The following is a 23392-nucleotide window of genomic DNA, read 5'->3' as shown; positions in this document are numbered from 1 at the left end:
AGTGCTAGAAGATTTGGGAGGAGACAAAGCCAGGTAAGGTATCTGACATTTTTCCTGCTCACACGTTGTTTTTGTTTAAGTAAATCCTGGTGTGCCTCAAAGGTAACTGAGCAACAAAACTAGAGCCATAAACTGGATCAGAGAGTGAACATTTGTTTCTGTTTCTCTGTTTAAAGATTTGTTGAGGAAACACGTCAGAGGCAAGTCAGGTTGTGTCCATTTCCACTGCGGCAAAACAAAAGAGGGAACAAAAGTGGAAGGGAAACGCCACGTTGCAGCTGCTGCTGCAGAACCAGATGGAGAAAAGCACAAGGAACACTCTGCTGAAGCTCGGAGGAGCAGAAGGCAGACTTCTGCTGGTAGGACTGCTGGTGTTGGTGAGAAGCTGAGAGATCAAAGTCAGGCTTCCCCTGGCAACAGGGAGCAGTGTGAGAGAGCATCTGGGTTCTTCTGCCACGCCAGTTGTTCTGGTGGAGTTGCGAGAAGCTCGAAGCAGTGTGAAGCTGCTTCCAAAGGCAAAAGGCATCAGCAGAAACCCAGAAACAAAGAGGTGAACGATGAGCGATGGTCACCAGCTGGCTCCAGCAGGCCAGGAAGTGCCAAAACAGCATTTGTAAACACCAGAACTGACGGGGTGCATGCTGCAGAGCAAGCTGACAGAGTGGGAAGTAATGAACTGGCAAAAAAGGCCTCTCCTTTATTGTCTGCTGAGGCAGAACCTTCCAGAACTGCACCGAGAAACTTAGCGCAGTGTTCTGCTCATGGGGACACTTTGAACTTGGAAAAAACAGGTGTGATTGGATCCAGGAGTGGAGATGATCCGTTATGTTCTGTTGCATGGCAAAGTACAAATATTGAACTGATCCCTCTAGAGATTCGAATGCAGATAATAGAAAAAGAAAGAAAAAGAAAAGAGCTGTTTCGGAAGAAGAACTATGCTGCTACAGTCATACAGAGGACGTGGAGACGGTAAGACTACTGTTTCAGTAGCTGGAGAAGAGTGAGATACAAACAGATGTAAATCATATTAGCCTTGTTGGCAGTGTGGTTTATTTGGTCCTTCTGGTACAACATTACCAGTGCTAAATAAGGAATTTAATAATCTTTCACCAAACAAGTGGAAGTGAGTTCCAGTCACCTAGAATAATGTTAGTAAGTTCATAAAAACTGCAAGGTAAATAATGACTTTTAATTATTGGAAAATATATTGAATTTCTACTTCAAGTACTGATATTTCTTTCCAGAGTGCTGATCCAGACTTACCTCAGCCTGGAGTTCACTGCTGTTGGGTTCACTAGCAAACTTGCACATCTGGGGACACGGGGCTTTACCTGAAAAGGTTTTTGTAACCAGATTGATCCCTCACTGCCATTTACTGACACATCTGAAATTGTATTCTGACCTGACTTTTAACTGGATATCCAAACCAGGAGAGGTTTGGGAGCTCAGATAGAGTTCGTTGCCAAAACTTAGGCTAACTTGAGTGACTTGATTGAGCAGGAACTGCTGTAGAGGAGAGGCAGACAAGAGGGAGCAAGATGTCCCAGTGTTTGCTTTCCACAGTGTTATCCTGCTTTCATGAGTGCATGAGTTTCAGCCTCATAAATACAGTAGTGATCTGTGTGTGCTTTAATACTTAATTTCTTATAAAAATTGGTAGTAAGAGTATGGCAGCTGCAGGTGAAGTGTTAGCATATGTACATAATTCTTATTTTCTAATTTTTATTGACATTTTCTTCAGTTTTTATGTGGATCCATAAAACTATAAATTGCTGATTTTTACTAATAGCTGATTTGTCCAGGTCTTTCACTGGTTTAGCAGTTTCATATATGTTTTAATATATCTTAGTAGTCAGTTAAAGAACAAGGAAGTTCCTTTGAGAGCTCAGCTCCCACACTCTGTGGTATAGCTCAGTAGTAATGCAAACCTTGTTTCCCCAGCAAAACTACCACAGGTATCCACTGGTGGGTGTCTGGGAGCATATAGATGGTTGGAACATCCTTTACAAAATCCCCTGGGAAACCTGCAAGTTCCCTGCAGCAGCAGAATCAGTTCTTAATGCCCAACTGTATGCAGAAAGTTAACTGATTCACTGGTGGACTTCCCTTATTTGGGGACATGTTGGATGCTTCAATTCCCTCACCAAAAAAAATTCAGAGGGGCTTTTTCTACTCCCTGCTGCTCCAGGAGCCAAGCACGATCTGTCTGCCCAGTGCAGGGCAGCATCTGAGGGGAGGGCTCAGGAGCTGGAGCATCAGGGACTGCTCTCCTCATCATCAAGAGCCAGCCTGAGCTGTTCAGTCTCCTCTGGGCCTCATCAACCAAGGCCAGAACCAAAAGTTGAGAGAGAACAGTTCTGAATACTTACTGTTCAAGCCTGCTTTTTTGACAAGAGAAGATCTTTTTACAAAAAGATAACATGTAGCTCTGAAGAGCTAAAAAAAAGAGGCATAAGATTGTTCTTCCTTCTTTCAGTGGTGTTTCCAAGCTCAAAAAAATCCCTTAATTTCTTACTTTCCAAGATAGGGTGATACCTGTATTCCCTGTTGTGCTACATGCAACAGAGCTAAGAGACAAGTATTAGTAGCCACTTATCTGTGGAGTTTAGAGAATCAATCATTCTCCCATTGCTTTTTACTGTTAACTTAGGAAGTCTGAGGAAGTCCTGGCTTTCTCAGGAAGAGCTGCCCATTCCTAGGGAAAGGACAGCAGACCACATTAGAAACATTTAGAAGGATGTGCTTGAATTCTGGTGTTTCTCTAAATTGGTATTAAATACATTTGTCACACTCTCAAATTTACATGATTTACTTACTGGAAGTTTACTGAGAGCTGTTGTGAGCTACAACACAATTGGACAGGTCTACTCGAGTATATTAAACTTGCCTTTCTCAGGAAAAGTTTTCAATTCCCACAGTCCACAAACTTTATAAATGCAGTCCTCAAAAGTGTATTTTAAGGTGTGTGGCTTGCCAAAGGTTAATTGCTTATCCAGCTCATTGAGGCTTGCAGATTGTGTGTGTCTGGCTTGCTCTCTCCAGGGGAGCACCACAGCCTCTGCCATTCTCCAGGGTCTGCAGAGTGTCAACAGGCACTGGAAATGGGTTTGTTACTGTCATTGTTGTTCCTCTCCTGCTGGAGCCAAGCTATATTTTTTAATATATTACTGCTATATGCATACTTTGACCAGCAGTATTTTTTTAAGATCAGAGCTTCTGTAACAATGACTCTGGATACCATTTGCCAGCTTTGTCGTTCTGCACATGCATTCCATGTTTCTTTTATGTGCAGTATTTTTATTGACCGAGCATGGGGTATTTTGTTAAGGTACCACACCAGACTTATAAAGCATCAAACTTGGTCCCATTCTTTTTCTCTCCCTAGGATCTGAATGACCTGCTATGGGAGAGCTGAATTAAAAAAAATGTGCACATACTCTAAAGATAACACCTACATCTTGTCAGTGTCAGAGCCCCACAGTTGTTTTCTTGTTACTAAAAGCTACCAGAAGTTCTGTACAAACATGAAATCATTGGTGGGTGCCAAAGTGGAGTGCCTGTGAATGGGTCATTTCACATATCAGCAAAGACTTCTGGCAATAATTAGTGAATTCCAAGAGAAAAGCTCAGTATTCTTTTCTGCTCAAGTATGAAACAGTTCCCCAATTGTTTTTCCTGCAGTGGTATTCACATAACCCATCCCTTGCTCAAGCTATGCTAGCGAGTCACTGCAATTGTGCCCCTGTTCACTTTCTCTTCCTTTCTTACCCTGTTGAAAAGTTCTAAGTGATGTGTTATTTAACAAAACTGGATCTTTTTTTTTTCTTCTGTCTCTTAATAATTCTCTCATTCCACATTCATACACAGCTCTGCAACTTGCAAGCACTATGAACTTCTATTGGTAAGGTGCAGGTGCTCCCCACATTTGTTACATACTTTACTGAGCTGTTTAAAAGTACATGCCTGAATTTTGAAGCCCCACTAAATTAAGACTAAATTAAGATAAAATACATTTGTCACACCCAGCAACTTTCAAGGAGGCAATTTACTGAGCGTATTGAAAGTTTAAAATTATTTGGGCTGTAACTGAGCATATTGCCCCTCTTTGGTGTTCTGTTGTGCTTTTATGTACACACTTTCTGTATGCTCTGCTATTTTGTTGGAATAATGCAGTTCATTGGCTTATAACATGTATACCCTTTACTGGGCCATCTCCAGTAGAAGCCTCATTGTATGCTGGAGGGGGTGATGGTCAGTGTGCTTTGGCTCGTTACCAAACACTTCATAATTAATATTTTACAAGCGCTACTTAATGTTCATTTGTGACAGGTTTGTACAGCAAAGATCCAGAGTTAATTGCTAGGCCAGTTAATTGACTTGTGAGTGTGAAATGCCAACACTTCTATCAGAGCACTTCTAACAGTGTCCAGAAAAAAACTCAGCAACTCCTGGTTGCTGGTGGCAGTGATCACAGAAGTGGGAAGAAGGAGAATCTGCTGTTGCCACTCAGAAAAGGGCTGTGACCCTGTGCAAGATCAAAGCAACCCTGGCAAGGTTGGCCTGGGAGACAAGGGAGCCTTTGAAGGGAAGGGGGAAAAAGGAAGAACAGATTGCTGAAAGAAGGTGAGGGAGCATCTTCAGAGGAGGGATGGAAAGCTCCTTAGTTTTCTGTAGAGAAACTGTGGTTTAACCTGTTAGGTTTAGCTTGTCTCTTGCATTGATAGATTGAGAGTCCATGAGAAAATTTGGTGTTATTAAGCTGTGAAAAAGAGAAAACAGCATTGATTATACTGGTATATCACAAATATTTATAGGTTTTGTCTTCTCCAAATCTTCTATATATTATAAAGCAGTTGATACCACGTTGCAGCATTGGACCTTTTGATACCTGCAATGCCAGATCTTTGTTAGCTGTGTGAGACAATGGCTGCATCCAGAGCTGAACCCAGCTTCTACTTTTTCTCCTGAGCAAATATTTCTCATCCAAATGACTTAGCAGATCCGTGGGAGTTCTGTTTTCCCAGTTACTCATGTAAGCCACGATGTGAACTGATGTGTAGAAAGCACTGAAGTTAAAACAGGTCACCTAAAACAAGTGCTCTTCTCTTTTCTGCTCTCTAGTTACCAGCTAAGACAGGAGTTGTTCCAGCTTCTCAGTGCCAAGAGGCAGTGCAAGGAAGATGAAGACAAATGGAGACAAGAGGCAGCTGCCTTCTTCATTCAAGTTGCTTGGAAGAAACAGCTGAACCAGAGCCCTCTGAAATCAGCTCCTTCCTGTAAAAATCCAAAACCTATAAACAAAACCAGCTCAGCCATAAAAAGTAGCAAGCAGTCCATCCTTAAGCAGATCTATGGTAATTTTGGCTTTATTGTGCTTATCTTATATAGCTATGCTTTTGTTTTTATAAGAGTTTATTCTTCTAGACACTTCTTACCCTATTAATAGGGGTACCAACATTCATAAAACCTAGTCTGAATCTCAGGTGTTCTGGGTAATTGCGTTTCTGTTTCAAGTTGAAAAAAACCATAGAACAACTTGATTTAAACAGCTTCAGATTTAAAATACAGCTGCTAAACCAGTTTGAATCACCACACAGCATTATTCCAGCATGGCTCTCGAGCAACCCAGAGCTGCTCACATATATCAAAGTGGAAGGAAAATAGAGCAGTTGAACTGGGATAACTGGCTGTATTGATACAGGGTGGATATCTGGACAAATGCTTAATTATTATTTTTAAAGCATTGTTTTAAACTTTTTAAAATTTTTGTATTAGTTGTAAATCTTTTCCATTTGAAGAATATGGGCTTGCTGACAGATGGCCTTTCTTTACTGGAAGAGCAGCAGCATCTTTTCTGGTAACATTGCACTGCTTTGCACTATGCCTGACTCTGCAGGGTGCAGAGGAATGCATCTTGAAAACAGGGTAGAGGAATAGCATTGCTTTTAAACCTTAAGTTCCAAGTGGGGATCACTGATGGAGTAAGGATTATGGTAACTGTGGTGGTAAGTCACTTCTGTTGTGGCTCTGTAGTTTAGATAGTCAAAAAGGATAAAATAAATAAATAACCCTAATAGCTTTATTTTCCATCTTTTTTTTATAGCAACTGCAAGATGCTATTTTAACAGAAGTTCAGTTGTGTTTGTCACAGTTTTCTGTCAAATAGACCATCTCATTAGTTTCCTTATCATTAGGGAAATGATTTTTAGAATAACCTAATGCTGTAGCCTACTTAAATAGTTAATGGCTATACTTTATGACATCTTTATGTGAATAAACACAGAGCTGTTCATATTGTTTGTTAAAGGATGTTCTCAGGAAGGCAGAGTGCATCAGCCAGCAAGACCTTCTTCTAAGCTGAAACTCTCTGACGTGCAGCTGGTCTCAGGTAAGACACACGACATTTAGAGAATACATTAATGTTTATATACATGAGATGGGTTTCATCTTAGAAAGAAAAATATGCTAAGAGCTGGGATCTTGTATCAGAACACATAACTACTACCAAACTGTTGTGATTCCATGCTCTTTCACTACTTTCAGACTGACATGAGCACTGCACTTTTATCCTTAGGTTGAGTCATTTATATGGAAATACATTTTCACTGGGCTGTTATTAGGAAAGGCCTTAATATAATGGACTTGTACAGTGATAAATCACTCACAGATGCTCACATTTTGGTTCAGCAGCACAAATACAGGCCCTGTAGAAGAGAGCAGATTGCTACATGAGCCAAGAATTTACACACCTGTTTGTTAGAAATACATGATTTAATGCATAAATGAAAACTTGAAAATCCAAAGTTACTCGTCTGATCTCTGCCCTTTCTTATAAAATGGCATAAGGGGGTTCTTGTGCTGTGCACAGAGCCTCAATTCTTTCCTAGAATTTTACTTGCAGCAAGTTGTAAGGCTCTAACAAAATAATCCATTAATTTTTCTGCTTAAATCAGACTCCATGTAGTCATTACCAGATCTTGGGAAAGCCTTAGTTCTGTTTGTAACTGAAATTTTATGTACAAAACTGGTACTGGGGCACAATCAGCACAGTCAAGCTGTGCAGGCAGACAAGAGGGGCCACAGCACATAAGGCAGAAGAGTATGGAAGAGCAGAGACTGCAAAAGTATTACCAAGGTGACACCAGGCTGAAACATTCATGCACGTGGCTTTAATTGACAGCAAGCTTTAAAATGAAGTTGAGAGTACATGGCTGTCTCTCCTACTATTGCTTTTGCTTTACTAAATGCCATTTTTAACTTTTTCAAGTGTACTATACAAATACTCAGGTATGGGCTGTAGTAATGTTGGCACTTCACATGAAGATTTAGTTAGTGCCTCGTTGGACATTTGGTCTTCATGGCTGTATCACACGTTGGTCAGAGGCAGGCCGTGGCTACAGAACAGCAAAGAAATGCTTCAAGGAGACAGAACTTCAGGTCATTTGCAAAAGGAAGTGAAATACATTTTCTAACTGGTTTGAGAAACCTCTGAAGACAGAAGGAAATCCCAACAGTAGACCTGTCTGTGAGTTTGCTGGAATTGTAGATGAGTTTCTGCCTCACTAAAGAGACAAGAGGCTTTTTCTCCTCCACTGTTTGAAAACAGTTTTAATTAAGAGGCATGACCAGACAGGTGTTTGATTGCCACCTCTTCATGCAGATACGAATCTAAATTTAAAAGAGCTTTAGCAAATAATGCTTCTATTCGTGTAACTTTTCAGGACAACAGCTCTCCCTGTCTCCTGAAATAAAAAGGCTTTCTTTTCAGGTTTGAGTGTCCTTTGCTTTCATAACTTGGTGACGAATAGGATAGTGATAGGAACTCTGCCCAGTTCCTTTAGAACACTGCCTACTTTTATTCACCTAATAGGAGCTCAGGGAACTCTGAGCCCTTACTTAAAGACAATAACATGTTTTTCATCTGACTGCCTTTGTGCATGACAACATTACGTTTGTTGGAAAAGTTCAGAGCTGTCAGTGGCTAATGCCAGATACTCCATTTCTGACGTAGGTGCCAGGAGTAGGTCAGAATGGACTGCTCAGTTTGATCCTTCCCTTGCAGAAGGTACATCTGGGAAGGTGAAGACTGACTGTCAGCCCTACTTTTAATGTTCATACAGCCAGTGGAAAAAGCACCCGGTGACAAATCTCTGAAGAGGGACTGACACCAAACTCAGTTAACTTACAGATACAGCAAACCAAACACTCTGGAGTGGGGACACACAGAGAAGGAATTGAAAGGAAAAGTACTAATAAGTAAGAGAGGGTAGAGGGCTACAGGTAGAAAAAAAGAATGTACAATGGGATATACAGACATGAGGGAGGTGCTTTGCTGGTAACTTTATGAAGTTACAACAAAAGTTGTTCCTTTTTAAATGATTTTTAAATTATTATTAAAAAAATGCTTTTTGTCAGTTCAGTAAATGGCATTTAAAGAGGCTTCCCCACAGCAGGCCGGGCAGATAAGGCCCTTTGTTTTGCCACAGACATTAAGGTGCAAACACCTGAAGTTGTAAGAGTATTGCAGTTCCTGGCATTAGAAAGCTGTCCTTAAGATGTGCTGGGCTCATCCCCTCACTGAAATCGTCACAGTTGTACTTGGGCTGAGCCTGGCTCGAATGGGATGAAGCACAGAAATGTTTACACCCTATCTCTACAAAACCAGGAGAAGAAACACACGTATTAATTGTAGCACGAGTCCAGACATTCAGCCAGACTCAAACCTGAAGAGAAAGCTCAGCTGACTTTTTTTTTTTTGCTTTCAAATAATTCATAGAATACTTGCTTGAGCCCTGGACTAGTTACTTTCTAGAAATGACCCAGTACCTGAACACTGCTACATATTGCTCATCAGAATCTCTTGCTGCTCTTCAGCACACTCAGCCAAGAGCACTGTGTTAGTGACTGAACCATCAGCCTGGAAACCTGCACCCATTTACCAGAGTAAATCTCAAGCTAACCACGGGCAGGGGTGCTCTCTGTAAGCTGTACCCGCTGGCCCAGAAACCACGCTCTAGTTACAGGTATCAGCAGATGTCAGAAGAAGGAGTGTTCTTTCTTTTCTTGGTAGGTTCACACCTAGAACACAGTGCAGATGAAACTCTTTATCCACTAGAGTTACTCATCAAAAATAATCTTGTTCTTTTTCAGTAAACAACCTGCAGTGCGTTAATTTGCTGGAGAACATGGGCAAATCAAAGCAATTTTCGTACAACATGAGACAAACCACTGCTGCAAAATCAAAAAATTCAAGACTCAAGCACTAAGCAAAATGGAACATTTAGAATGTAAAGAGCCCATTCTGGTACAAGTGTTATCTTTCATCAGGTACAAGTCATGTACAATATACTAAACTTGAACACGTTTTCAACTTTGTATTATCTCAGCATTACGTGCCAAGCAGACTTCTGAGGAGTTGGACTGATTTTATTTTGTGTATAAATTCCTTTTTAAATGCTACCTTTAATTTATTTCCTGATAGGATTAAGTCCTATTTGGAAACAGAAAATTAAACACTAAGCCCAGCATTACAACAGTGTTTCAGGGGCTCCCAAAGTTGTCTCTTGCCAAAAGCAGGAATTTTTAATGTGTTCATTAAACACAGTTTAAACGGAGAAGGAAACTGTGCTAAAGATGTGACACCTCTGAAAGACTATGGTTCAATTTCACCTCGAATTTATTAAATGTATTTTAAAATCTAAACAGGAACAGAAGGAGAGACTTCATGCTCCACTTCTGCAGTGAAGAAACAATTGTTTCTCAGCTAGCTATGGCTTTGGAAGGAAAAAGTAGACATGCTGACAAAAAATCCTCAATATATAAATTGCTTTCCACAGCCAATGGAAATTGTTGGGATTTGTTTACTACCCTTTGAGATTATCACCTTTTTTTTTTTCATCTAAATAGCTATTTTTATACATGCACAAAAAGAATTTCTACAGAAAGCAAGAAAAGATGGAACCTGTTCTAGAAGAAGCTGCCTTCTTGTAAAAGCTTTGAAGCTGCCAGTTTACAGTATTTACCTTGCACAAAGTGTTTTAAAATACAAACTCAGATAAAATAAAAAAATGTTACTCTCATTTCCAAGGATATTGTTTTCTATTTTTAATTCTAGTTGGTATTATGTAATTCTGATATATTTTTTTTTAATCAATACGATGCTTTGAGATAATACTGGAATCAATATATGTCTGTTTCTCTGCAAGCACCTAAAGCTTCAAGGAGACCAGACTTTCTTTAACTCACTGACTGTGGTCACCATATCATCTACATCAGCTTCCAAGTAATGTCTGCTTGCTTGAAAAGAAAGGCAGTAGGGGTGTGCAGTTCTTTGTAAAATTTTATTCTGTTTCACTTACAAAAAAAAATTGACAAGCTTTGTTCCAACGTCTTCCATTCAAAACTAAATAGAAGTAAATGCTTTACAATAAATGCAGTTCAACCTCTTTAATACACTGCGTTTATAGGGCCAGGTCCCGGGGGGTGAGAGGCAAGGTAGATGTTGAAACAGTAATGAAGGTCTGTTAGCCACTGCTCTTGGACTTCACCACTCTTCAGTGTCTAGAAGGAAGGGGAAAAAAAAAAGGCAAAATAAAGATTCACCAGCAGCACTTGCAAAGCTTTACTTTGGTTTTCATCAGGTGTGCTGCTAAAGGGACAAGAGGACCCTGTTCACCTGCAGACAGTGGCACTGTTCTTCTCATTTATACATTTCAACTATTAAAGCCAAAATAATAAAGTGTTACTGCCTGGTATGCTAAGGCAGTGTTTCCTTATGAAGTGTACGAGTCACACCAGATGTGATTTCCTTACTTTCAATTACAGTGGCTGCTTACTTTCCAATTCTGCAGCTTATAGTCAATTAAAATGCAAATAAGCATGGTTCTGTGCAAGCAGGAGAGCCCAATATCCTGGTCTACAGCAGAACTGCTACCAACAGCCCCTGGTCCAGTAATTCACTCTCCTTAGCATTCATATGTGGTTAAAAAAAAATAAAAATCTCAACAACAAACACAACCCACTACAGGGGAACATTGCACAAGCTGACTGAGGCATTTCCAACACCGAAGGCAACCAATGAGGCACCTCATTCTCTGTAAGAGAACTTGCTCACTACTTGCTTACATCTGCTTTTGCCACCACTGAGCTCTTGTTTCTGGTACCAGACCCATTAACAGCTACGCAGGGGTATGTGGAGGTTACTTACTCAAACTTGTAGGACATACAAACTCCCTGTGCTCAAAACTAATTAAGAGCTTTGTGCAAAGGCAGTTTCAGATTCTTTTTCTGAGAGAAAATTAACTGCAATAGTGTCACAACCACTGGGCTCTAGAAATGTAAATAAAAGCACTAGGGTTTGCAGTATTTGAAAGAGAATATACTTTGCACTGTACATATTTAAAAGACTGATATAGTAACATCTTTAAACACCCATATACCCCTGCTCCAGTAAAGAGAAAAGCCTTGTTTCTTATTTTGAGATCTCTCCCTCAGGCAGGATATGTAGATGAGACACTGGCACCGGTTGCCCAGGGAAGCTGTGGCTGCCCCCTCCCTGGAAGTGTTCAAGGCCAGGTTGGATGGGGCTTTGAGCAGCCTGGTCTGGTGGGAGGTGTCGCTGATCATGCAGGGGGGTTGGAACTTGGTGATCTTTAAGGTCCCTCCCAACCCAAACCATTCTATAATTGGTTTGACCCATGTGAATGACTGAACTACTCTGAACACTCCGAATGACTGAACTATTCTGAACACTCCACTCCCAGTGTATTTAGTTAGGAAGCCAGCTGTGGTGCAGCTCACAGGACTGGGTGCAAGCTAAACTTCAGACTGTCCCATCAGTGCAGTTGCCACAGGAGCTGGGACAAGGGGCACACCTCTACACAACCAGGGCTTTTGGGACAAATAGAAGACAACCGTAACTTGTGTTTCACTCAACATCTGTTCTTCGTGTTTGCAATAATATTTACACCCCGTACACTCTTGTAATCTGTGGGAGACAAGGAGGAGTTTCCTACCATAATGTCCTTGATAATCTGTTGCACCAGAAACTCGTTTGTGATCATATGGCTCCTGAGCTGACCGTGCTGCATCAGCAAGCGAAGCAGCTGAGCAACAACCGGCAGCTCTTCCCGACAGATCCTGCTCACTTGCAGGCTCTGCAGCATCAGTCTCAGCAGCCGTGGCAGGAGTGCTAATGCAGAAATACACGATCCCCACAGCATGTCCCTGAGAGGGCAAGAGAACAAAAATTGAAATGATCCAGGGCAGCAGCTTCTGAGAATTACCCTCACAGCTGTGCAAGGAAATGAAATGGGCCTCTGTGAGAGTTCTGCCGTAATTAGTGCCACGACAGAAAACTTGTACCAAGAAAACGCTGAACTAGAAAATATTATAAAATTATGTACAGCACTTGGAAAAAAAAAAAAAAATCTAAGGCCCTGCCCTGAGGCTACAAATGTTGCTGAAGCTCTTACACAGTGTCATTTCTTGTTCAGTTCAGCTGGGAAGAAGGTTGTGTTCAGACATTGCTCAGATAAAGCTGAATATTTAAGACTTGTAAGAAATCAGACAATGAAATCATTTTTTTTGTGACGTGCAAGTCATTACAGTATGGTAAGTGAAGGAGGACTTGGGCTTTAAAAGCATGTCTTAATTTTTTCAGGATGCTTTAAGGAACTTTGCTGTACGTGGAATAGTTAGAGGAAAAAATCTGAAGCCAAACCAGTTTAAAGACATTTCTGTTATATGGATAAACTTATTTAAATCTAGTATCTGCAGCTTGTTTTTTTTTTAAACCAAATGGATTTGCAGTCTATAAAAAGATGCTTGAATTTTGTTAGAGCCGAAGTATCAAGTCAGTTACAAGTAAAAGCTTATAAAGCCAAATCCTTTGCATGTTGCTTTTCAATGTATCTAATGAAACTAAAGGCTCAAGCTAAAGATTAAGGTATAAATATCCACCTTACTAAAGTCAGGATGGTTCTGACATCTAACTAGAGATGCTGCTTCCTTCTGTTATTTTTTTTTAGTCATTCCAGCTAACTTTGCATCTGTTTTTCTTAAATCCAAGTACTGTTCTGAAGTAAGCAAAAGACTGACAACCAAATAGATTGGGGGGATGCGTGTGGGGGTATCCTTTCCTTTTACATCTTTAATGCTTGTGTGTGTACAATTAACAGGGTAAGAAAAGCAGCATTACCTTTTCTGTACATGTTCTGCATCCTCTTTGTCTAAAGTCAGCAGAAAGTACAGGAGACTGTAACAGCAAGAAGCTAAGAACTTGTGCAGGTTTTCACTGAGGATGCAAGCTTGATCCAAGAGCTTATTTATGGCACAAAGAACAGATCCAGCTGTGCTATCAGGTATTACAACCAATCCAACCTGTATTAAAACAAAAAAACCCAAACTCATCACTCCAAACACAAGTTTTTTTGCTGGTATCCATGCATGTCTAGAGCAGAATGAACCTTTCGTATCATGACACATATTACTTTGTTTCTGTTCAAGTTCTACACACTACTGCATTCGTTTAAATCTCTTATTTTCCCAGGAAAATATTCACCCAAACCAACAGAAGGTTTACCCAGCATCTTCACTCCATCCCCTCTAAATAATTCATCTCAAATGCATGTATTTAAGAAAGCCACTGCTTTGAGCCTTCCTCTGGAAGAAAGTACAGGCACAAGCAGAACCTTTTGAACAAAACAGGTCTTTCCTTTTAAGCACATATCATGGGACAGATCAGCCCTTCTGTGTCTTGAAACAACAGTGAGCAGTCACTGAGGTAGAAGGGAACTCTGATTTACTCTCCAGAAAAAAGCTTCTGCTGGTTTGTTGTCAGAGTGAGTCCCCTTAGAAACCTGACAGGCTCAACAGGAAGGAGAGCACTTTGAGCAGAGTTAAATGACAGGTAATGAAACACCTGGTGGGTTGACAACTGGGGTGATATTCTTCTGTTGTGAAAATGAGAACATCATATTGAGTAAGGATTTCATAGGCATGACAAATAATTTAGAAAAAAATTTCCTTTTGCATAGACATAGTGGATTAGAAAGCAGTTTAACATTTTGAAGTGCTATTGAATAACTATCCCAGATTTTTGTCCTGTAAAACTGAAAAAAAAAAAATCTATCTGTTGCTAATACGGCCCCATTGATCTTATTAAAAAAGAATTAGAGGAATTTTTAGAGTAGCCCAATTTGCTCACCAGCAAGTACATTGTTTTAAGGTGAAAGAAAAGTTGGGTTCAGCTGTTTCTTTTAGAAATGTTAGAGAAAGATCAATGAAATACAAGCTGCAGAAATGTGGAAGGTATTTCATTGGTATGATTACTCATGTGATGTAAAAGATAAAGGACAATGGTGGGTTCAATCTTTTAAATACTCCTAATATAAAACACCAGGTGTGTATTTCAAGGCCACAAGTGCAGTTCACTGTCCCAAGCTGACCCTGCAGCATCCAGCTGCAGAGGCAGAAGGATGAGGAGGCTCCTGCATGACAGAAGATGGACTGCAACTACCACAGAGACCTTGCTGAATGCTACAGGACAATGAGGCACTAAATAACAAACCCCAATTCTGCTCCTGACTAACCACAAATAGGAAATAATGACAGTGAGATAGATGCCTGCATATGAAGAAGCATCCTGAAGATCAAATTAGCCAATGCTGCTGGTGAAATATGCCAGCCAGCCAGAAAGATGATGTGAACAGACATTTTGATTTACACAAATCCAGTAGATGAGACTCCTCAAACACGTCCCCCTGTAGGATGCTGCATAGATGGTGCCTTTCTTTCCTCTCAGGTGTCATCATCCAGTTAGGCATCTGGGGTGGCAGTCTAATCAACTATAAAAATACCCTGAACTGCTTCCTCTCAAAGGGAGGAGGCAGAAGATTGCACAAACTGCTTTCTGCAGTTGAAGTCAACACCTACTGCCAAAAATCCAGACTACAGCTACAGGTAAGCAAATCCCTATGGAAGCTTTTTTCAGTAGGGCTCTGTACAGATGGACACTGGTTAGATTGCAGAATCATCTCTGCAGGAGGACAGACAGGTCCTTCCCTCTCAGCACCACCACCACTGTATATTTTGTCCCTTAAAACTGGGTTACCCAGCTCTGGCTTCACCGTCCCCATCCTCAGCTCTGTGAGTGTTCAGGATTAGATGGAGAAGACAGAGTGTAAAACTGATCTAAAGCTGCTAGTCACTCTTTTGAAAAGAAAACCAAATCAAAACAAGAAGCCTTTCATTTACAGCTGTTCTGGCTTGAAAACAAGCTGAATAGTTCACAAATGACATTAAGAAAATCCCTGTCAGTTTGGACATTAACAGTTATTAGATGTTTTTTTAAAACTCCACTAATCTTATTGAAAGCTTTTGCAACACATGCTGAAATTATACATGAAATACATGGAACAAATGGATGTGAGGGTTAATGAAGACTGCTAAAAAATGGTACAAAATGGTACTTACCAGGTATTTACAGATGCCAGTCTGGAGAATGTCTAAACACTGACTTTGTGAAGGTATAGTGGACAAGCTGTGACAGATCATCTGTTTTAATAAAACAAAGTTATATTAAAAATGCAAGCAGCAATCATTCACTGCATAGTCATACTTTGTTGACAGACCTAAATTGAAAGCACCTAAGGGGATACACAGCAGCTTTGTCTCAAAATATTGATTCTTGACAGCATGTAAGAGTAACATTATCAACATAAATTCTTCAGTGTTTAAAGAGCTAGAGGTCTCTTTAAAAAAAAAAACCAAAACATTAGTTTTTTGATCATGGCTTTCTCCATTTTACCTATGAGAACACAAGTATGTGGCAAAAAATATTCCATACAGCTACAGCACCACACTGAGCCTCCACATGCCTTTTCTAAGAGCTTCAGAAAACTACACAAGTAAATTTACCAAGCATAAAACAGAGGAATCACAATGGAACAGAGCAGAAAAATAATATAACTAAGAAGAAAGTAGGGAAGAACAATTTACAACCTATTTTCCTCTATAACACCAAAAATGTCACATTCTAAGATGTTACAAAATGTTAACACTACAAAACTCTTGGTTTATGAACTGACAAAAAACTTTATGGTGCTTACATCATCCAGGAACCAGCAAATTATTAGCTGCCCAGAGGCATGATGGAAAGAGATTTTTAAAATAAAGTAATTTCTTAAATGAACTGAAAACTCCATTGTCATTTTTTAACACATATTGGTAAGAATGACCAGGCTGGGGAAGGGAAAAAAAAAAAAAAAAAGGAAAAAAAGAGTTGATTAAGATGCCATGAAATGCTACATGCTTCCTAGAGAAGACACAGAAACAAAAGTTCTTGTAAGTCTGCTAGTAAGCTGGTCTACAAGCCTCAGCAAATGGTCTTCTCTGTTCTTCTTTTCCTTTCAATCTATTCCAATAATTTATTCCAGTAATTTACATAAAATGCAAGCTAGTGCAAGAGCCTGGATGACCTCCCCCTGTTTACATTCCCTGCTTATCCCACCCCAGTGGCAACTGAACCCTCCAGAAAGCAGCAGACCCAGAGTACGAGTGCATGATTCAACCATTAGCATGGCATGACAATGACATCTGGCTACGGAGAAGGATGCTGGAAGAACCAATACAGGAGGAATTAAATCTTCTGTTAGTGATTAAGGGAAATCAGAAAGAGAGCAGCAAGATCATGCATCTGAGGGAAGAATTTAAGTCACCAAGTTTTACAAATATCTTGACTAAGCAAAAAACATTCCTGTAAGATACTCTGCTGACTGAAGAAAGAGCTAAAGGAAACTTTCACAGAAAGATCTGAGTGGAGGGATTCAATTCTGTGATAGTGTCCTGGCTTTGAGATTTAGCTTGTATCAGATGACAAGATTATGACAAAACGGGAAACACCACACGTTGTGCCAAAAATAACAACAATAATAATGTCTACAATGTTTCCCGTTGATGAGGGACTCCAAGGAACAGAAAGGTGAGGAAAAGAACTGCTAGCTCAAGGTCCTGTGAGATGAAAACTCAATCCTAAATAACATGAATGCCAGTGGCTAAGTCAGTATCATTTGTAATAGAGAACTGCACTCAACCTTCGAAATTACATGCCACACACGCTTTTAGCCATGGATAAGCTGGCCAAATTCAGGAGATCTTTAACAAATTTGCTTGACAGATGAGAATACTGTCAGGACACTGCTCACATCAATCAGCACTGCAGGTGCCACTTATGCAAGTATTTTGTTTGACTAACAGGACTATGTAAAGACAATTTTATAGATACTGTTGCACTGAATACCCTTCAATACTATGCATTTATTTAGTAATGAAATAATATTAGAACTGTGCGCTCCATCCTAGACACAGCAGTGCTTCTGCAATTTGAAAGTGATAAAAACTTAAATATGCTGGAACAGTGCCAAGAAACACACTCAGAACATCTGCGTGCCACAAGTGTCAAGAAATAAAGTCAAGCTGAGACAGAGGTTACTAGAGACCAGGGACTGTCACATCAAGGACAAACTCTGACACCCACCTGACCTAGTATTTGAAGGGGTAAAACTCAGACAAAAGGTAAAGCTACACTGATGAAATCTGTCGGCTGACAGCTCAGAGTTGAGAAACCCTGCCAAGACAGGAGGACTGGACTAACCTATAGAAAAGATCAGCTGGGTTTGATGAGTAACAGATACAGAAAAAAATCAGTGAAAGGAAAGCCTTAGGTCACGCACGTGGAGGTGAAAAAAACCTGTGTGCAGCTGGGGGTGTTCACACTTGGAAATGAGGAGAAAATCCTGTTAATAATACGTGACCACAAGGTGCTTGTGACACTACCATAAAATGGGCAAATGCCACTTGAGGATGGAAAAATAACCACAATAGGAGCGATGAGAGTACTGATCATCTGTTCAATACTCGGTAAGACTCCGACTTTCTGAGATGCTGTGCAAAACTGGAGTCGTTTGTTTTCACAAAAGGTAAAGTCAAAATGGGCACAGGAAAACTGCACAAAGAACAGAGATTCTGTCCCACAAGTGTCAATGGAAAGAACTTAACCCACTCAAGCTGGCAAAACTATTCCTGGAGAGGAATATTATTGTCACTTAAAAATACAACAGATGTGAGTGAGAACCGCTGCAGGAAAACAAATACAACCAAACAGCAACAAACCCTAATGATGCTTGTAGCTGTCTGGTACAGCAGATGAGGTGGAAAATGTTTATGATAAGGGAAATGCAGAAGAGATTTGTTGCTCATAAGACAGAGCTGAGGTAGTTTACCAATAGGCTATACCATATGTTTGAGAGCACATGATGCCAGACACAGTATGCTGGAGGGATCCCTTTTAATTCAATGCATGCCCACAGGAGGTCAACAAATCAAAAGACCCTGAAGGAAAATTCACCAGGCACACCCAGCAAACTAAGTTTTCAGAATTAATCATAAAACCTTTACTCATCTTTCACCCTTAGGCCTATGTCCCTACAACATTCCACTGAGTTTCTCTCCAAGATGCCACACTGCAGGAGATTTCCTAACCATTCACTGACATTCTTCCAAAACTGGCAAGGAAAACAGCAATCATACCACTGAAGAGCAGCATACTCACTGAAAAGGGTTGTGGCAAGGTGCATTGAAAAGTTAGCTGTTCAACATTTTAGATCTTTCTGACCCTTAAAAGCAGCACAACTGTTCCCTATATCCAGTTCTATTTTCCTATGATTAAGTGAGAGTGGCAATTCCATAAATTAAATCCTGCTTGAAATGGCTTTCACAGCAAATTCCTGTTAAAAAGTGAAACTGAAATGTTATTAAACATGGAAATGAAAGACAAAGAAAACTTAATTATCACATGAAAATTAGTATTTTTCCTGACAATTTATTTTCCTTAGGCAAGGGTTTGCATGATGTTTAATTTCCATAATGAAATCTCACAGCTGATTCATTATTTTACATTTGATTAGCATTTATCACATTTCTGGCATACTCATAGATTGGTTTTGGACCAAGGCCAGAGCAGTTTTGTTACTTAAGTGAATGGTCAGAGAATGAGCATTTCTGATCAGATGGGGGGAGTTTATATCTTTTTGAGACAAGTATTTTAAAACAGGTTTAGAGGTTTGTTATGTTGTGAGTTTGGTATTTTTTTTTATTTTCAATTTTAATATCCACTTGAATAAATTAGGCTAAAAAAAAATTTAAAAAAAAACCCAACACCATCACATTCATAAGCCACAAAACCACAACAGCAGGTTCCTTACCAGTGCTTCAGGAAATGGTTACTACATGGGGCCCCCTTGCCTGCCATCCTGAAGAGATACTCCAACAGCGACCAGATAAAATGGAGAGGGAGGGAAGAGCCAGGAAGGCAGCCCAGGAGCACTCCTTGGGCTTTCTGGAGATACCACAGAGTATTTTACTCTGGTCTTGAACTGAAGGAGTTAAAAACATTTCTGCTGCTGACAGCCAACCTTAAATGAGTCTTCATAGAATCATAGAATTGGCTGGGTTGGAAGGGACCTCAGAGATCAAGTCCAACCCTTGATCCACTACCGCTGCAGTTACCAGACCATGGCACTGAGTGCCACATCCAGTCTCTTTTTAAATATCTCCAGGGATGGAGAATCCACTACGTCCCTGGGCAGCCCATTCCAATGTCTGATCACCCTCTCCGTAAAGAAATTCTTTCTAATGTCCAACCTAAACCTCCCCTGGCACAACTTAAGTCCATGCCCTCTTGTCTTGCTGAGAGTTGCCTGGGAAAAGAGACCAACCCCCGCCTGGCTCCATCCTCCTTTCAGGTAGTTGTAGAGAGCAATGAGGTCTCCTCTGAGCCTCCTCTTCTCCAGGCTGAACAACCCCAGCTCCCTCAGCCTCTCTTCATAGGATATGTGCTTAAGTCCCTTCACCAGCTTAGTTGCCCTCCTTTGGACCTGCTCCAGCACCTCAATCTCCTTCCTGAACTGAGGGGCCCAGAACTGGACACAGTACTCGAGGTGTGGCCTCACCAGCACTGAGTACAGGGGCAGAATCACTTCCCTGGACCTGCTGGCCACATTGTTCTTGATACAGGCCAGGATGCCATTGGCCTTCTTGGCCACCTGGGCACACTGCTGGCTCATGTTCAGCTTCCTGTCAATCCAGACTCCCAGGTCCCTTTCTGCCTGGCTGCTCTCAGCCACTCTGTGCCCAGCCTGGAGCTCCCCATGGGGTTGTTGTGGCCAAAGTGCAGGACCCAGCACTTGGCCGTGTTGAACCTCATCCCGTTGGAATCGGCCCAGCTCTCCAGTCTGTCCAGGTCCCTCTGCAGAGCCCTCCTGCCTTCGAGTTGGTCCACACTTCCTCCCAGCTTGGTGTCATCTGCAAATTTGCTGATGATGGACTCAATCCCTTCGTCTAAGTCGTCGATAAAGATATTGAACAGAACTGGGCCCAACACTGATCCCTGGGGGACACCACTAGTGACCGGCTGCCAACTGGATCAGCACCGTTCAGCACCACTCTCTGGGCCTGGCCCTCCAGCCAGTTCCTAACCCAGCACAGAGTGCTCCTGTCCAAGCTGTGGGCTGACAGCTTTTTCAGGAGGATGCTGTGGGAGACGGTGTCAAACACTTTGCTGAAGCCCAGGTAGACCACAATCTTAAGTCTTAATCCAATCTGAAACAGGCTTTTCATAGCTTTAATGTACCAGCAAAGACTCCATCAGTGTCATATTGCTCTCACCTCCAACAGGCAGTGATAGGATGGCCTGAGGATTCCCAGTCTCAGCCTGAGCCCTCATGGCAACAGGAACACGCACAAATGATGAACTGAGAGCAATGTTTTGTTCATTATTTAATTGTTCTCCTTAAGTCACTCAGTGCTTCCTGTACCATGGTAACATCCTGACTTAAAAAGCCTCAAGGGAAATATTTTATCAGTAACTCTCCAGGTAAAAATCTGCATATTATTTCAAGCTTAATCATGCAGCAAATTACTCTTTTTTTGCAAAGAAAAATGCTCAGCTTCCTCTGAAGACACAGACATAAGCATAGAGTGACAAAGCAAGATAAGGAACAAAAACAGATCAAGTATTTAAGCAAGCCCCCCTGTGGAATCAGACCAAAGACAGTTCAGACTCCAAAAGAAAGGATTTCAATAAAAAAGAAAGTTCGTACACACCAGACACTATACCCTAACATGAACTTCAAAATACATTTTTCAACTTGCATCAACACCCACCTCAAACATGGGTAACTAAAATGTAACAGGCTGTTCTGCAGTCAATTCCCAGGCCCTTGTGAAATGTCTGTTTCCAGCAGGACTCTACCCAGTGCAACGTGTTACTGCGGAGTGTAGGAAACTCTTAAGTTTTCAGGTGATGGGGCAGGCAATGAAGCTTGGCCTCTGAAGCCTGGCCAGCTTCCCCTGGAGCACCCTGGCTTAGCAGGCAGTGTATTCCCCTGACAGGTACTGCTTCTCTTTCTGAAATAAACTGATTTGACAGGGCAATATTAACAGTGCCCTGAGTTGTCGAGAAAGTGTACAACAAGAGATCTTTGTTCATCTGCCTTGGCTAAGCTCACAGGGGTGGATATGAAAGGTATTCCTGATTCAGTGACTCCAGATTAAAGAAGAAACAACAACACAAGAAACCCATATATGAAACCCACACACAAATCAAAAAATAACATAAAACAAAGCCTGGGTTAAAAAAAAAAAAAAAAAAAAAAAAGAGAGAGAGAGAGAGAGAAAAAACCCAAAGAACGAACAGAATCTGCAGAACATCACACAGGTGGATATCGGGAGGAAAACCACTATGAGGTAATTTCATATTCAAAGTAACAAAACAGGAATACAGAAACTTGTTCAAGACTTACAAATAAGAACATAAGTTGTGTCCCGCATCTTGATAAAGTACCTATTTCCAAAATATAACCCAAAGATTATAGTTTATATATCACTATTATGTTACTATTTTTATAATATTACTATTTTATAATGTTACTGTGATAAAATCCAGGGTAACTGCAGCATACAAAATCATCTTGCACCTGTGTAACTCTGGTGATTGCCCATCTGCACACTCCCTGACTGTGGCATGCAGTCTGATGTTCAGCCTGTTTTAAGAGTCAACTAAACCAAGTGCAGTTATTTTAATTTCCACTGGACACAAATTCCTGAGTAGCAATCACCACTGCTCACCTCCTGTGCAGCAATTTTATCACGTATTTATAGCTGGGTACCAGCAAGACTTGGTGCCAGGAGGCAGAGGACTATGGGCCAGACACAATCCTACTGTCTCACTAAGTGACAGGATTTTCTGAAAATACTACTCTCTTGTCAGCAAAACCAGGTTTTATGCTCAAGAGCTGATGTGCTATCCACGTTGCTGGAAAATGGCACAGGTTTGGTTTTGGTTCTCTTTTCAGAGCCATCTTACTAACAAAATTCAAAGAAAGGACACCACGAAATAGCTTTGCTACCCAAGGAGCTTTAGCTTCATCCTCTTGGGGTCACAAACCCTTCTTTCAAAGCTCTGCAGCTACCTCACAGCTATAAAATGCCAACACACCCAACTCCTCCCTCTCGTGAATGCCTCCTGCTCAGACCACATGCAGGATGGCCAAAGGAACATCTCAAGTACACGTCTCCAAATTCACCCTTCTGCTCCTCCCCCAAACAAAAGGACCTCAAAACACAAACTGTACACCTGGAAGCTTGCTCTTGTCCCACAAAGCCTGCCTTCTGGAGCAAACTGAGTTTAGGTATCACAAGCCAGGATGTGGATACACAGCATAATGCACAGTAATTGTGGAGACATTAATTCACATTTGTTACCTGAGCTCCCAGCTGTAAGATGCAGCAAGCAAGATACACTGGAAGCACTGGCCTGAAGATCAGATTAGTTTTTCTGGGGAGCTTGTCTTTTGGTGTTTGGGTTTTATGTAGGTTTTTTTCAGGGTTGGTTTTTGCTTTTCACTTTTGTGTAGGTTAAGTTTTATGTCTTAAGAAAATTATGGAAGAGGCCCTTGATAAACAGCTTCATCATTTTAGGAGGCATTATATTTATTTATATAATTTATCTTTTGTTTCTTTGGAATTTGCACTACTTTTTAAGAAAAAAAAGTGCATTTTCTAAAACAATAAATTTCTAAACAATAAATGTTGATAAGATGTATTTTTACAAAACATTAACTTTTTTAACCTTCTCAATGAAGGTAGAAATTATAGCATTCTTCTACTTCAGAAGAGATACTATTTATGCTCAGCTGCTTTTTCTCTGCAATGTAACTCTAACCTGGAAATCTCAATAATGGTGACAAATTGGAATCTTCAAAGAACTTCAATTCAAAATCTGTATTTTAGAATTTTAACTTTTTTTTAAAGTGGTAATCTCTGCTTCAAGTTA

The 23392-nt window shown here is 40.7% G+C and overlaps 2 protein-coding genes across 4 annotated transcripts in view; one reads left to right on the top strand and one right to left on the bottom strand.

Moving 5' to 3' along the window:
- INVS (inversin) overlaps positions 1-10077 on the top strand; it is an 87227-nt gene extending 77150 nt beyond the window's left edge. The window contains exons 14-17 of the mRNA XM_030446394.1: positions 177-969; positions 5122-5354; positions 6308-6388; positions 9151-10077. Coding sequence (XP_030302254.1) covers positions 177-969; positions 5122-5354; positions 6308-6388; positions 9151-9266 — 1223 coding nt within the window. The 3' untranslated portion in view covers positions 9267-10077. The remainder of the gene's footprint in view (positions 1-176; positions 970-5121; positions 5355-6307; positions 6389-9150) is intronic.
- Positions 10078-10321: 244 nt separating this feature from the next.
- The window catches only part of TEX10 (testis expressed 10), a 56893-nt gene continuing 43822 nt past the window's right edge, over positions 10322-23392 (bottom strand). For all 3 annotated transcript variants that reach the window (XM_030445915.1, XM_030445916.1, XM_030445914.1), the window contains 4 exons: positions 15475-15555; positions 13199-13380; positions 12015-12225; positions 10322-10560 (listed from right to left, as the gene is read on the bottom strand). In XM_030445915.1, the coding sequence (XP_030301775.1) occupies positions 10447-10560; positions 12015-12225; positions 13199-13380; positions 15475-15555 (588 nt within the window). In that variant the 3' untranslated portion in view covers positions 10322-10446. The remainder of the gene's footprint in view (positions 10561-12014; positions 12226-13198; positions 13381-15474; positions 15556-23392) is intronic.

The sequence above is a fragment of the Calypte anna genome, chromosome 2 (genome assembly GCF_003957555.1).
Source record: "Calypte anna isolate BGI_N300 chromosome 2, bCalAnn1_v1.p, whole genome shotgun sequence".
Lineage (NCBI taxonomy): Eukaryota > Metazoa > Chordata > Aves > Apodiformes > Trochilidae > Calypte > Calypte anna.
The sequence above is the reverse complement of the archived record's forward strand: the minus strand, read 5'-3'. Positions and strand labels throughout refer to the sequence as shown.